Genomic DNA, 16863 nt, shown 5'->3' on the forward strand with positions numbered 1-16863 from the left:
ATGCTATTTTTATATATAAAAAAATTCTTTCAATAATCTTTAAGCTTGTCAATACCATCCTCCCCAAAAATTATTATATATAATAAAAATCAAAGCCATGTATGAATAGTATACTTTTGCTTTTTAGAATTTTGTCACAATAGTTTTGATTTTTAGATTTTTACAACAATAGTTTTGTATGGTAGCAGGTTTGATTTTTATATAGAAAATAAATTACAGAAGTTGTCTCTATAATTTGTATAAAAGATCTATGTCTATTTTTTATTTACAGAATAATCCATATGTTTAAACAAGATACTTTTTGTGTTTGAGACTTTCGTCACAAAACTTTTGCATGTTTGGTCAATTTATAGAAAATCAATTACAAAATTGTCTTTCTAATGTACATAAAATGTCTATGTGTAGATTTTTTTTTGCAGTAATGGTCCATATATTTAAAAAAAATGGAAAAATGGTTGCTTCCTAATATAAAATTTATAAATTATGCCCCTGCAAATTGGACATTGAAACTTAAGAGTTTGACAAAGAAAACTGAAAATTATTGGTTTATCCCCAGCAAAACAAGATGGTATAAGTTTTAGTTATGATATAAAATTAGAAATATCTAAGAGGAAATTAATGATTAAGTCCCAAAAAATGAAATATAAAAACCCAAGAAATCGGCAACTTTCTTCATGTTAGCCCCCATTGACATTTTCACCAGTTCATTAGACCAAATCGTTAATTTTCCTAAAATACTATGATTTTTCTACAGATTTTCTCAAAATTTATATATAGCGTATAAATGTATTTTTATATTTTTAATATATTTTATGTATTTTTCTATATTTTTTTACATATTTATGTGTTTGTTAAGTTTTTAAGTTCTTTTATATAGTTTTTTTTATGTATTTTAAATGTATAAACATACTTTTTATATATTTATATGAATTTTTAAGTATATTTACTTAATTTTATGTATTTTGGTATATTTTTTCATGTATTTATGTGTAAAACACATTTAAAAAAAAAAAAACAGACATATACTTACGTATTTATATTTTCCTCACGGCCGCTTCTACACGGTTTGCTAGAGTGAGGTCCTTTTTCCTAATTAGACTTGTCATTTTCCTAAAAAAAAAAAAAAAAAAAAAAAAAAAAAAAAAAAAAAAAAGATGTGATATGTCATGAGTATTGCAACAAGGAATGTAGTTTAGTACAAGTCGTATCCCTACATTTCACTTAAATAAAGAGAATGTAAGGATCGAAATAATAGAAGAATGATAGATATGTAATTTTAATTTGAAACTTTACCAAGAAAAAAAATGATGAAATTTACCTTTGGCGCCCATTCGACTGGTTCTTCCGGTACTACGAAGGTAGTCAATCTAAAACAAAAATAAACTTGAGAAAAAATTATTATGTGAATATCACAAATTTATCCCCACAACCAACACTTAGAAAATAAAAAATATTGCAAGAAAATTCTTATTGAGTTTTTTGGAAAATGAGAAATGATAACACGATCATAATCAAAATCCAAACCCCGAGCCGATAAATCTCTATAAACGAGTGTTGACGATCTCCATCATTACTTTTGAACTTTTTGATGTTTTCAACCTTGATTCATACATTATAAGACTATTAGGTGTAGGATTGTGGGCAACATGTTATTACATATTATCACACCCAAAAAGTATCATGTCAGCATCCTATTCATACATGAATGTTATAACACACAAGGTGGAAATGAACAACATCTAATAACATATGATAACAATAATTATTTTCTATTTTTTGATGTTTTTTTTTCTATATTTCGAATTTATTTTATTTATTTATTTATATTTGAAAAGTAAAAATAAAATTTTAATAAAACTTAAATTAAAAACAACATTAAAAAAATTACAACAAAACACAAAAACATTTAAAAACCTAAAAAGCAAAAAAAAAAAAAAAAAAAGATGATAAAACCTACATTTTTGGCCTAAAACTATTCATCTTCGTTTTCGTGACCAACAAAGATGTAATCCGCCAAGTCTTCACGGAGTTGCTTGTGTTTTCGTTAATCTTGAACATCAACCACTCTATGTAAATATTCCGATGTCTCTGGTTGAAATTGCACATGTCTTGGCTCCATAGGCGAATACGTTGCAATATTGCGTCCTTTATCTTCAACAACTATGTTATGCATTATGATACATCCATACATGATATATCGTAGAGTATCTAACTCATAAGGTCTCGCTGCATGTTCAACTATGTGCCATTTTGATTTCAAAACCCCAAAAGCACGTTCAACGTCCTTACGTGCTCCTTCTTGTCGTCTCTTGAAATATCTGTCCCTTGGATCTATTGGGTGTCGAAACACCTTCACAAACGTAGAATATTGTGGATATATTCCATTTGTAAGGTAATACCCAAACTTATATTCGTTTCCATTCACTGTGAATGGAGCATCCAGGCTTTTCCTGACAAAAGATCGTCAAATATTGGTGATTGATCGAGAACTTTGACGTCGTTGTTAGAACCTGCAACTCCGAAAAAAGCATGTCAACTCCATAAATCTTGTGAAACAATAGTCTCTAAGACCAACGAAGGCGCTCCATGATGACCGCTCGAATACTGGCCTTTCCACGCCACTGGGCAATTTCTCCATTTCTAGTGTGTGCAGTCAATGTTCCCAAGCATACCCGGAAAACCATGTCTTTCTTTATGCGCCGCATATAATTGTTGCATATCATGCAACGAAGGTTTGCGCAAGTATTGGTCACCGAAGGTTTCAACAACACCTCTTGCCAATAAATACAAACTTTTTCGTGCGGTCCTCTCAAACATTCTCATATAATCGTCAACAGAATCTGGTGATTCTCCCATTGCCATAAGTTTTATTGCTGCAACACATTTTTGCAACCATGTGAAGCCTCGTTTGTCTCTAGCATCATATCTCATTTGGAAAAATTTATACCTAAATAAATATTAAACATGTAAAAATTGTATTTATTTTATCTAATAGTGATATTTTATAAATTATAAAAATTGAAACAAACAATGCCTAAATAAATATTAAACATGTAAAAATTGTATTTATTTTATCTAAAAGTGATATTTTATAAATTATAAAAATTGAAACAAACAATACCTAAATAAATATTAAACATGTAAAAATTGTATTTATTTTATCTAAAAGTGACATTTTGTAAATTATAAAAATTGAAACAAACAATGCCTAAATAAATATTAAACATGTAAAAATTGTATTTATTTTATCTAAAAGTGATTTTGTAATTTATAAAAGTTGAAACAAACGATACCTTGCTTCCATAGCATTGGCTATTCTTTCAAAGCCATTTTTTCGCAAACGGAATTTTCTTTTGAAATCGCTTGGCTGGTAGACACAATTTTCGGCAAAGTAATCGTTAAGTAGCCGTCTATGCCCTTCATCACGATCTCTGTTTAATGTCGCACGTTGCGTGAGTAGTGGAGTTGGATCTAGTTGTAGTAGGTTTTCTGTATAATACCGGTACATCATTGTCACATACAAATCGTCTTCGTCGTTATCATCGTTGTACAGATGAGTCGGATCAAGACGATTCATAGTTGGTTCTGAAATATTGAAAGAATTATGTAGTTGAAATACTGAAATATTGAGAGAAATTTATGTTTTTTGTATTTAAAAATGATATAAGTTGTATGTATTTATAGTGTAAGTTTTTTTTAGTTACTATTAAAAAAAACGGTCGAAATTGTGACCGTTTGCATCAATTATACATGTTATGGCCTGTTGTCGTGATAACATAACACCAAATAACGGCAAGATGGGATGGTGCTCCACCCGTTATAGCGCTGTTATTAGGTGTCATGTCCCTCTAAGTAAATTACATTTTTCTTAGACACAAAACTATTATAGTTATCGAGGGTATTTTAGATACATTTAAAATACATAAAATATGTAAATCATTATATAAAACACTTAACATAAATATGTGAAAAAAATATACCAAAACATATAAAAGGATGTCAAAATAAGTTCATATAAATACATAGAAATACGTTTATATATTTCAAATATATAAAAACGTAAAAAAACTATATAAAAATTTTAAAAATACATAACTATATAAAAACACATCAAAATATGTTTAAATATTATATACAAATTTTGAAAAATTTTATAGAAAATTTCAATTATTATGGGAAAATTAACGATTTTGCCTCATAACCTGAAATTGATTGGTTTTCTGGATTTTTCTATTAAAAAAATTTAAAAATAATAATTAATGTTTTCAAAATAATTAGACTTTTTTTTGAAAATTCTGAATATATTCTTAGAAAATCAAACCCACATGCATAAATGACCAAAAGTACTCTTATCACATGCATGTCACATAACGAAATTTAAAACCTCAAGCTTGACGACGGTAAAAGTAAGGACTAAATCATTGAATATGGAAAAATGATGTAATAATATATAAATACGTAATGGATAATATTTTTGTTTTTTATTTGTCTTGCCATGTTATTTTACTTACAGTTATACACTTTATGCTTCCGAACAAAAAATGACTTGTCATTGTCATTATCTTCTAACTGAATTTTCTCTCAAAAACATAATATGTTTTAATTTTTATGGATGAAATAATTAGCTCTTCAAGTTCTGGACCAATTTAACTATTTAAGCTTAGATATTTTCTATAGTTTTAAATGGGTTAATACTGAAAATAAAGCTAACGGGTTATTTCAAATATTAAGGTTAATCTTATATGCTTTTCTACTGTTGTAGTCGTCCATATTTACTATTTTATTTTATTTATATGATAAATTAATTGATAATGTTAGGATAAAATGCTAATATTTACACTTTGATAGTATTTACATTTTGATAAGGAGATAACGATTTTAATGATTAAGTTTTAATTTTGTTCATATTTAATCATTCAATTTATTTTCATTCTTGGTTTACTAATGATTTATTTGAAATTGTTCACATTTGATCTTAAAACCATCTACAATCAATCATAAAAATAAAATGTAAACAATTTCAAACAATTTATGGGTAAATCAAGTATATAAGTTAAGCAATAAATATCAGGGCCGGTCCTGAGGATTCAAATGCCCAGGACAAGCCGGAAAAAAAAGGCCCTTAGGCCTTAACTTGTAACGGGGTACATTATAATTGCAGTTAAGAAAAAGCACTTAACATGTAACGGGGTACATTATATACTAATCATAGATTGCATTAATAATACATAATGAGAATCACCATTCTTTGCAATACTTAGTCATGAGGTACATTATATACTACAGTTCAAGTAACAAGCTAGACCGTACTATTTTAAATGTAAGGGTAGTTAGGAAATAAAAAGTTCATAAAAAACAAAATAATACCTCTCTTTTAGTAAAGCTGCATAACAGATAATGCCTTGATCTGTGCCTTAGATTCCTAAAGCCTCTTGATCTCTGCTTTGTGTTGTTCAATCTGCAATACAAAATGATTTAGAATTTAAACACAATCTGTTCAAGAAAATCAATTTTTCAAAGATGTTCTTCAATTATAAAGTGAATTAACAAGATATATATGAAACTGTACCATGAGCAGAAATTCAGTGAATTTAACAACATTCACTATTCAAGTATGAAGTATTAAATAATAAAGTGAATAAGCGATAAATTGATAATGATTCAAGTTCAACATTCAGGTTTCTGTATCTAATAATCTATTCACTCAACTATTCAAGTGTGAAGTATTCAATTATAGTATCAAGTAAGTATATGTGTTAAAGATTTGCTAATTTAAACCTAGTTGCCCAAATGATTCATATTTTAAGGGTAGAATTGTGACATAAATTAGGATAAGAGTATCTAACAGATGCACACAAGAAAGTTGGAAGCCCAGTTCCTGTATTAAGCTCTCCATTAAGCTGTAATAATGGAGAATTAGATGTTAATATAAAGCACAAGTTTTTGAAATACATAATTTGAACCGGAGTCAATCTTCTTTTCAAATTAATCAAAATGCGACAGAATTAAGAGCTGATTTGTTTAAGTAAACATCACTGCTACATAGATAAAACCGAAACATAAATCTTGAACACCTCTTGATCAATATTAACAAAATCAAACATCGACAGTTGAAAATTACTGCCAGTAAAGATAATCAAAAGATACAGTTTCAAACAAATGATGTGAACCTGTGACATCCCCAAAATCACGGCCAGAAAAGACCGATTTTGTTTATGCTTTATAAAAATCAGAGTACTTCATTTTATAAAAAGGTTGCGGAATTTGTTCCCAGAAAAACACGATAAATACGTTATTAAAACATTTTCGAAGAAACGTATTTTTATTCATCTTAAAACGTTTGGGATGTCATCGTTAATACAGAAACATAAGCATAAACAGAACTTACAATTATTTACACTAGTGATCTACATCTCTTTAAATCTCTCAATGTAATGTCACTTCATATCGCCACCTGTGATGTAAATAAACTGAGTGGGTCAGGTTGGGAAACCTGGTGAGTACATAGGGTTTTCAACCCACAATAATATAATTGTTATGTTCAATCATCAAACAATTAACCCAATTACCCATCCCCGTTATCTTCTTTACTCCTAAGAGTCATCTATTCTGCATTCGTTATTCCAAATTCCCTTACTTCCAGGGTTATAGGACTGGCACTAAATCCATAGCTGCCGATATTCGTTCGTAAAGCACTAATTCCATAGCTGCTATAGTCTATTCATCGGTTACTAAATCCATAGCTACCAGTGCTCAACAGGTACTAAGTCCATAGCTACCAATTCCTACAGGTACTAAATCCATAGCTACCAGTGTCTAACTAATAGGTACTAAGTCCATAGCTACCAATTCCCAACAGGTACTAAATCCATAGCTACCAACGTTTAACAGGTACTAAGTCCATAGCTACCAGTGTTTGTCCCATAGGCACTAAGTCTATAGCTGCCAATGTATACTCACGTCATCTTCTATCTCTCATCATTCATCTACCCATCATCATACCCAACATATTCGTGTATATAAAATACGTATACAGTTTAAATCCTTTAAAACATGTATAAAACGTTCATCCAGCATAGACAGCAAGTATTCAGATAATATGCACACATAGCACGTAGTTTATATAAAATACTTCATATCTATGTGTAAGATGAAAGGGACTATGCACTCACAACACGTAAATTATATAATAAATACTTCATATCTATGTGTAAGATGAAAGGGACCATGCACTCACAACACGTAAATTATATAATAAATACTTCATATCTATGTGTAAGATGAAAGGGACCATGCACTCACCTGAGAAGGTGGTGACTCGGTACTCGGACAACGCTTCGTTTACTTTAAAATAATTTCCTTCGACGAAACCTAGTATTATCACCAATAGATTTTAGTCTATTATTCGCCGAGACTAATTAATAGTCTAGCTATTATTACTATTATATAAGCGTTAAAAAAAATACTTATATAACCCATAATAATAGCCCAAGTATTTATTATATGTTCTTAATAACGTTCATATAATTAAATAAAAACTATATTAAAAATAGCGTAGACGTAGCTCACTTACAGCGGGTTTTATAGAAAACCAGGCTTTGCTTGGAGCAGCGTTTCCGAGCCGAAAAGCTCTTCTTCTCGGAGCCGTCGAGCACTCCGGGGCTTCCGCCTCGTGCTAGGGAGGTTCCCTAGGCTTTTTGGGGGATTTCGGGGCTAGAGAGAGGTTCTAGAGAGAGAGTAAAGAGAAGAAAGAATGGAAAAGGTGTGAAGAAAATGAGGGTGGGAGAGGTGGTATTTATAGGGTGAAAATGGCTGAACTTGGTGCCACATGTCACCATCTAGTGGCAAGACTTGGGGAGAAAGCAATGGCCAAGATTGTGCCACATCACCCATTTTCGCACAACACACTTCCGACTTCTAAAATCCGTAACTTTCACATACGACCTCCGTTTTTGACGTTCTTTATATCCACCCGTAGGTAAAAATAATATCTACAACTTTCATTTTGACTCCGTCGGCTAATTCTCGACCGATCTTAAATTTAACAGTACGAGGCGTTTAGACTGTTAAATGACCGCGAAGAATTCGTAACTCCTTCATACGGACTCCGTTTTCGTCTGTCTTTTTACCGTTGAGTTCCTATTAATGATATCTTCAAATCTCATTTATTTCACGTAAGCCAAAAACCGCTCGAACTAAAATTCGAGTTTCGGGCTGTACACTACTAAGCCGAATCTTAGAAAAATCATAACTTCCTCATACGAAGTCAGATTTGGGCGTTCTTTTTATCGACGCTCTTAGTTTAACATATTATACGACTTTTGTTTAGATTGCTAAGGCTAAAAAGTCTTCTATCGTAAATTCACTATTTACGTCTTCCGGTGCTGTGCCGGTTTTGCCGTAAAACTTCGGCGGGCCATAACTTCTTCGTTATAACTCGGATTTCGGCGTTCTTTATATGTACGGAAACCTTGTGACATATTCTAAAACTTGGTTAAGACTATTCATTCTAAATAATCTTTTGTCGAAAAGTCATTTTTGACCCCTATTGCCTCTAAATTGACTAGCCCGGATCTGCGGGCGTTACAGAACCTGCGACCTGAAGTAGTGTGTTGGAATCCATGGTTGGTGTTGAATAATGATTATTGATTACCTGATGAAATTATAAACTCATAATGATTGATTCAAATGACTGAATGAGTAATCGGCTATAAACCCTTCACCCTCACTGTTGTATGCAATTAGCTTCTGTTCTGCTGCGATTTGTGAGATGCTGCCTTGCCCTTCTCGCGTAGGGACTACGATCACAGTACTTGGATTTACATTTGGGCTGAAAACTGAATATAATAAAAAAAGAAAAAAGTTGGGCCCCTCGAAAAGATAGGCCCTGTGCACATGCCCACATTGCATATGCTCATCACCGGCCATGATAAATATTAACAAAATTAAAATTTCGTTATCTTTTAAGCCACTATTTCCAATCAAAATGTAAATATTAGGACTTTATGTATCAAAATGTAAATAGGCCATGCTATATATATTTGGTAATTTGATCAAAACATCTACTACTCTAATAAATGATGGTTTTTTGTCACATGTCCTCTTCTTATTCATTTGGACACATGTCATTTTGTAGAATTTTTAAATTTTTTTATTTTCCACTTGTCATTTTATTGTATTTTTCATTTTATTAAATTAAAATTCCACATTTAATATGTAAGGTAATATATATGTAAGTTATTTATTAAAAATGATGTATATATGTAATGTATTCAATACATTAAAGCCTCATTAATTTTAATAATTTAAAAAATTTCTCATTTTTCTTACAAATTCAAAAATTTTAAATTGTTAAAATTTCATATTTATTTTATTTTTAAATAAACCCATGTAATACATGGGCCTCACACCTAGTATACAATAATTGATGTAATCATGGAAATACGACTTTACAAAGCAAATATGAATTTCTCAAATTTTATAATAATTTATTTTGCAACCATAATATAATAATTATATTGACCGTGACAATAAAAAAATTACTTGAAAAGGTAATAATACATAAAAATAGAAAATTATATATATATATATATATATATATATATATATATATATATATATATATATAGATAGAGAGAGAGAGAGATATGAGGGTTCAATTGAAAAAAAAAAGGTTGAGAATAAAAGAATTATTCCCAGCAACACATTTATTTTGCTGCAAAAAACTTAGACATATCAGCGAAATGGGTAACGGATATACATGTGTTTTCCAACAAAACATGTTTCCTTAAAGTATGTTAATCATTACCTTCATATATACAAAAACATGTTTTTTTTAGAATGTTATTTTTATCAAAAATTTATTTTAATTATATCTAAATTCATAATTTCTTATTTTCTATAAATAGATATCTATGTTATATAGTTTTGAGATAAAATTAAGTTTCATCTATCGTTATTCATAAGTGAATAAAAACGCATCAAGTTTTTATTAGAATACCGTAAGTCCCCAAAATTGTTTGTGTATCAATCCGATCCAACTGATGGTGCGGAATCCCAATCAATTGGATGATGTCAGATCAAATAGAAGAGAAGAAGAATTAAGATGAATCTAATGATGTATTGATGATATGAATTATGCTCCTTACAATAGATTCTCTCTCATACACACTTCTTCTCTCTTCTCTAGCCTTCCACTCCTCTACTCATTACATCTATTTATATGGACCTCCAACCATACACATGTGTACAGCCGTACACACAAACCGCAAACACATACAACATTACATAAAAATATATTTTTCTAGAAAAGCAAAGTATAAACCATATTTTTGACCCAACAAATACATTCGTTATTCACTTATAAATAAAACGTATGCTTAACTTTTTTTACAGTTTAAGTATCGTTTATATATGAATATAACATGTTATAAAGTTTTCTTAAATGAAATATATCTTTTTACATTATCTTTCGTTGCATGTTATATTTATATATGAATAAAACGTGTATTAGTTATCATCATATGTTATATTCAAATATTAGTAAAACATGTATAAGATTTTTGTTAAAGTTCATTTGTTATTTATATATAAACTAGAGAAGGATCCCCGCTTTGTGGGGGTTGGATTCTGCTTGTAGTATTTTTAATTCAGTGACGTAGTTAGGAAAAATAGAAAATTATATTGCTCTTCTTTCACATTAACCAAAACGATGTTAATTATAAAATTGGTTGTGTTGTAACAGAAAAGATGAAAGTAGTGTAATAGAATGTACATTGCTATTTATGGAAATATGTGATTGATACAAATCAAATCAGCAATTTAAGGCATATTCATCCTTCCATTAAATTATGTTTTAAATGAATAATACTTATATTGGAATATGTAAACATAAGGATACATTACATTACATAATTACTTTAAGGGTAAGATCATTGAACTTTAACAAATTGAAAACACTCAGAATAAAATACATTCTTAGTTATTGGTTTGATGAAGAAAGAATAAAATGCGCAGAGAAAGTCCAATCATCATCAATCCACCATCACCATACCTGCAAAGAAAAAAAGGAACACAAACTCTTGATTGGATGCATGCAAGTACTTAAAATGACATCTCATAATTCAATTTATTCAAATTATTTGAAGTCAAAGGTAATTATTTATTTGACTGATGGATATGGTGATTGATATGATAAAAAAAAACAAAAATAACAAATAATTATGGAAACTTATAACAAACCTGAATTATTGAAAATTTAGTCTTCAATGCCATTTTTAAGATAACTGTAATTCGCAAGACCTGCAAATTCAGATGATATTAGGGTTCAAAATCAAGATTAAAACAAAAACCATAAAAATGAACTTATGTGTGTGTGTCAAAAGTACTTCTTTCATTTAATGAATTAGAATAATGTGACATACAAACTACCTTCAATTGCTTAGGTAAACGAAAATCCATTATAAACTAAGCAATAAAATTACAATGTTATCTAAAACAACAATAAAAGTTCATTGCACTTGAAGTGAAATCAGTTAAATTGAAAATCTAGAAAAAACGACCAAAATGCCCTTACCTTCAAAATCGCAAGAACTTGTACATTTTGGGAAAACACAGGGACCAATTTTGCAATTTACTCTTATTCAAATTATGTTATGAAGTTCAACATAAACTACCTTTATTATTTATTTTGTGTGAATATTACCTAACGTCCACAATTATAATACTTGATATAAATAGGTTATTAAATATTATATTTAATAGAGTAAATTAGAGAAATGGTCCTTATGGTATAGTGAAATTTGCACTTTAAGTCCATGTTTAAAAAATTTAGCACTAACAATCCTCATCCTCATGGTTCCATTTTCTTTGATCCAACATTTCAACCCTTAGTTTTTTAAATATGATCAAATTACCCTTGGACCAAATTTGTTATAGATTTTTTGGATGGCGAATCACGAATTGATTGTAATGTTTACTAAAGTGAAAAAGCATGAGAGGAATTGGAAAATATAAGCAAAAGAATAAAAGAAGATTTGGGTACCATTTCAAGGGCAAAGGCGGTGGGTAAGGCGGCAAGGCGGTTGCCGCCATGGAGTTCACAGGCGGTAACACACACAACTAGTGGTGCTCTTTTTGCTCCTTTTACAAGAACAGAGTAACACATTGATTCATAGATTTGATTAGGGTATTGGACAAGTATACCTTCATCAACCTTCTGATTAATTTCTTCTCTTAGAGTTGACCAATAAGTTTTAAGGTCAAAGTTTGTAGAGATTGATGATGAGATAGTTGAACAACATCTGATCTTTTTTTGAGTTACAAAAAGTCTCTTTGGAAAATGAAGATATGGACATGAACTTATGGCTGTTGCAAACATCATCCCTTCTTTTTTCTATCTTCCTTTTTTTTTTTAAATTGAAGTTCAAATGTTCAATATTGTACATAATCATACATTAAACATCAGGTATCAAGTCTCAAACTCAAATAGTACAATACATGCTTAATCATCAACAACAAAAGATAGCAACATTTGTGCTACAAAATGATGATAATTGGCAAAACTAGGACAAAAGTCAAATATAAATTTTCTGAAACACCTTGTATGCAATGTAAGGTTTATATCACTGATACTCAAATATTTAACATCTACAATTCGTTAATGTCAAAACTCGAAAAGAATCTATCCAAAAAATAAATGAAATCGCAGCAACAATTTGAAAAAAAAAAAAACTTATTTGCTAAGAAAATGATAAGATGACAAAGAAGAAGGTGAAATTGATAATACTTAATGATGCTGAGAAGATGAAATCACATATGAAGGAAAATTCAGAGGTAGACAGGAAAAAAATGAGGCAGTCGTTGAGATGATTGAGGTCACAAACCTGATTTGCTGAAGATAAAAAGGGGTAAGGGTAAAATGGAATTTTATATCTCTTTTGCATCTATATGAATTTAGAGGGGAACCTCCTCAATATTAGAAATCAGTACCAATCAATATGCTAAATTAGATTTAAAATGGGACTCAACAATCAATCATTCCATTATGTTGATGAGAAGATATACAATTGAAACTTGAGAAAAAAAGGGGAAAATAAATAAACAATAATAGTCAACTTAACTCACATGCAGTTGCTGCTTGTGATCTTCTAGTATATCAATTTCAGATTGCACATGCTTTAAGTGCACCATGGATTTAGAAGGAAACATAGAAAAGTAAGTAAGTATGTGAAAGGTTTGAACTTTATAGTCAAACAAAAAATATTGGTAATCAACAGTTAATAATCAAAAAGAAAACCAAACCTGATCATCATGAACATGCTTGATTTGTGAAGACGAGACTTTTATTTCTCTGCCTTGATCACCCCCATGATCTTGTAGGAATTAGGTATTGTTATTTGGTTGTTTTGTGATCATAAATGAATCAACAAACGTTCTTGATGTTCTTATTATGTGAGAGTCCTCAAATGAAAACATAAGGAATTTTATTTCTCTGATGCATTTCAGTAAACATATAGAGTGCAACATATATGCATTTTAGAAAACACATGAAATTAAACATCTAATTGAAGTTTTCCATCACCATATTATGTACAATTAGGTTTTGAATATGGTTAGACGGTGCTATGTATAAGAAGAACGAATTAAGATACAAACCTGGATAGCCATTAGGACCGACCATCATCGACGTTGATGTAATGACTCTTGCCTTTTGTCTCCCCCCAAACGAAATTACCTGATGGCAGTTTAGAAGGGTTGATACGGTAGGCCGATTCTCGATCTTGATATTTTAAGAAGCTTTAATTGATTTAGAATCTAGGAGAAAACATGAAAGAAATGGTGTAGCACCTAGTCCCCGGTACGTACTTCTTGATAATTATTTTCTTAATATTTATATATATTGCCTTGGACTCGGCGAGTTAATGGGCCAACTCGTCGAGTAGGAGTGGGTCAAGGAGCGGGATTTGGACTTTGGACTCGGTGAGTCGGTCCCCAGACTCGATAAGTAGGCCCTGGTTGGGCAAAAACCCTAATCCGGGTGTTTACACCTATTTAAACACTCTACCTTGGCCTCCTTGTCCCTAACACTTCCAGAGAGCATTAGAGTGAGACCCTAGCCCCCTTATTGATCTGGAGAGAGTTTTTGGCCTTGTGAAGGAGATTGGAGCTTAGAAGGAGAAAAAGGTGGTTGAAGAGTGCAAGGAAAGGAGTAGATCCGAACTCTACGTAGGGAGAAGCTTCCATTCAGGTAGAAAATTCTCTACCTTGATCTTTAGATCATTAGTTGCCATTTTTGTCCCAAAATTGGTGGTTTTCAAGCCCTAGATCACCAAGCTCCATGTGTGGTGCTTAATGATCTGAAAGGACTTCTGATATGGACTTATTGGATGAATTAGTAGCATAAAGCTCTTGTGGTTGAAGTGATTAAGGTCCCCATTGAGTCTATGACCTCTTGAAGAGCTTGGTTTTGGCCTTTTTAGCTTATAGGGCCATGCATGCACGTAAAGTTTGCAACTTTACGTGATAAGCAAGCTCAAGGGACATGGATCTATGGTTTTGAAGCGTTGCATGTCTCATATTTGGCCTATATGGGAAATGGGTCATAGGGACTCGGCGAGTCCCAAGGAGGAACTCGGTGAGTTCCATGAAGATGGCCTTAGACTCGGCGAGTTGGATGAACAACTCGGCGAGTCCTATGAAGATTGCCTGGAACTCGGCGAGTTGTTCTTCAAACTCAGCGAGTCGGGTCACGAGTTAGTTCAATCGTCCCAAGTCATGAATGAAGAGTGATTCAGTGAGTGGGAAGAACGCCTGGTTGGGTAGGACCGGGTTACTAGAGAAAGGACTCGGCGAGTCCCAGCCATGACTCGACGAGTTTAGTCAAACGGTCATTGACTTTGACCAAGGGGTTGACCTTGGGCCAAGGGAGGGTCAGTCTTTTGACCCAATGGTATTTATGGGTGTCTAACCTATGTTTATGGTTTATAGCTGGAGGATTTGTGATCCAACAGTTAGATGCCCAGCAAGCAGATTTCAGCAGCTACTTCCGAGGTGAGTTACCTTCTAGTAGCGGTGGGTCTAAGGCCACAATGCCGGCCCACCAGTAGGGGATGTATGATAGATGATTGTCTTTGTGATATCATCTAGGTTTGCTACTACCTGATATGTTATATGCTAGCATGATATGTTGTATGTGATAGTAGCAGTGTTCGGTTGTTAGGACCGAAGGGTAGTTAGACACCCCAGATACGTCTGATAGTATGTGATTATATGTTTTCATGCTGGATTGTTATGTTATGATATATGATAGTAACAGTAGGGGTGAAATAGTCCCCAAGGTTCGGTCGTTAAGACTGAAGGGTAGTCAGCACCCCAGAATGGCTCGACATGGGTAGTCAGCACCCCAGAATGGCTTGACACGGGTAGGTCGGCACCCCAGAATGGCCGTATCGGGTAGGTCGGGCACCCCAGAAATGCCTGGCAATATGTATGATATGTGATTGTATGGTATGTGGTATGATGGGGGAACTCACTAAGCTTCGTGCTTATAGTTTTCAGTTTTGGTTTCAGGTACCTCTTCTTCGAAGGGGAAGGAGCTCGTGCGGTAGCAATACATCACACACACAAGCCTTGTATTCCTCACTATGAGATCTTCCTGGGGATTTGTACTCTGACTTTATTATGTTTTTTTAAACTGGTTTCCAGACAGGCACATCTTTTATGAAATGATATGATCGGTGAATGTTTTATTTTAATGTTTTGCTAAGTATGTGTATTTAAAAATGAAATTTTTGGCTCGTATTTTTGGGGTTTTACAAATGGAGAAGATAGATGAGCCAAGAAGTGTCAGATCTACGATCTTTGTAGGGAAGAAGCTTTGAAGTCCGACCAAGTACCTCCACCCCATCCTTTTTCCTCCAATAAAGGTTACACCGCTCATCACTATCAAACCAATAATCACCAAAGAATGATAATAAATCTTTGTTATTTGCGCTATAGAATATTGAAACATAACTCGATGGTTTTGGATCCCAAACCTTTAATTTGATCATTCCTTAAGCATTCGTTTGCGCCGACCGGCTTGGCGATTCCTTCCGTTTACTCCCCGATCCATTATTGATACGCTGATTTAGAGAAGGAATGAGGTAAAGGGAGAATAGAAGAGAGAAGGTATTTGAGTCGAAGGGGATATACGAAGTCGGTGAAAGTCGGCGAAGGGGGTGGAATGCGTCGGGTTGGGTGTAAGAAGGAACTGGATACAGGATGAGGAGAGGCAGTGGGATATTTGTTGTTAGCATGTAATTGGCAGCAGCCGGAGGTGGGAGCAGGTAACAACACGTAGCACCGAACATTGACAACAGCTACCCACCGCTATACAATATAAAAATGGACAAATAACAAAAAAAAAATGCAAAAAAAGAAAAAAAAACCCACTAATCACAACCAAGTATTGTTCATGGGGGAGTTCTAAATTAGTATATATATATATATATATATATATATATATATATATATATATATATATATAAATAGTATGTTAAAAAAGATGATGTGTTTTGAAAATTTGAACTACTTATTCATATAAGAATAACAAATGAATTGTAACAAAATTATGATAAATGTGTTCTTCGTATATTAATATAATTTGTGAGGAAAGTCAATACACATTTTATTTATACGTGAATATAACATGTGACGAGAGTTGATGTAAGCAGTAAAGAGTTTATTATATGTTATATTTATATATGAATAATACTTAATACGTACAAAAAAAAATTAATCATATTTTTTATTCATACATGAATAACGAATATACTGTACTAAAAATCAGATGTATTTTTATTCACTTGTTAATAACGATAG

The 16863-nt window shown here is 32.0% G+C and overlaps 2 protein-coding genes across 3 annotated transcripts; both read right to left on the reverse strand.

Annotated features, from left to right (window-relative positions):
- Positions 1-1102: 1102 nt before the first annotated feature.
- On the reverse strand, positions 1103-3577 carry LOC145040225 (uncharacterized). Its single transcript, XM_078988182.1, has 5 exons — positions 3294-3577; positions 2816-2947; positions 2063-2450; positions 1319-1367; positions 1103-1110 (listed from the first exon to the last, which is right to left on the reverse strand). Exons 1-5 carry the CDS (start codon positions 3575-3577, stop codon positions 1103-1105), a joined length of 861 nt encoding a protein of 286 aa, XP_078844308.1.
- Positions 3578-10928: 7351 nt separating this feature from the next.
- LOC145038844 (heterodimeric geranylgeranyl pyrophosphate synthase small subunit, chloroplastic-like) lies at positions 10929-13843 on the reverse strand. 2 transcript variants are annotated; one of them, XR_013679595.1, is made up of 5 exons: positions 13657-13843; positions 13303-13373; positions 13126-13176; positions 11242-11301; positions 10929-11053 (listed from the first exon to the last, which is right to left on the reverse strand). XR_013679595.1 is itself a non-coding variant. In XM_078987076.1 (5 exons), exons 3-5 carry the CDS (start codon positions 12380-12382, stop codon positions 11045-11047), a joined length of 408 nt encoding a protein of 135 aa, XP_078843202.1. In that variant the 5' UTR covers positions 12383-13176; positions 13303-13373; positions 13657-13843; the 3' UTR covers positions 10929-11044. The 2 variants fall into 2 exon arrangements, 1 of the variants encoding a protein (XP_078843202.1); XM_078987076.1 differs by having other exon boundaries at positions 12044-13176.
- Between the last annotated feature and the right edge of the window lie 3020 nt (positions 13844-16863).

This window comes from Lactuca saligna, chromosome 4 (genome assembly GCF_052625555.1).
Source record: "Lactuca saligna cultivar CGN05327 chromosome 4, ASM5262555v1, whole genome shotgun sequence".
Classification (NCBI taxonomy): Eukaryota; Viridiplantae; Streptophyta; class Magnoliopsida; order Asterales; family Asteraceae; genus Lactuca; species Lactuca saligna.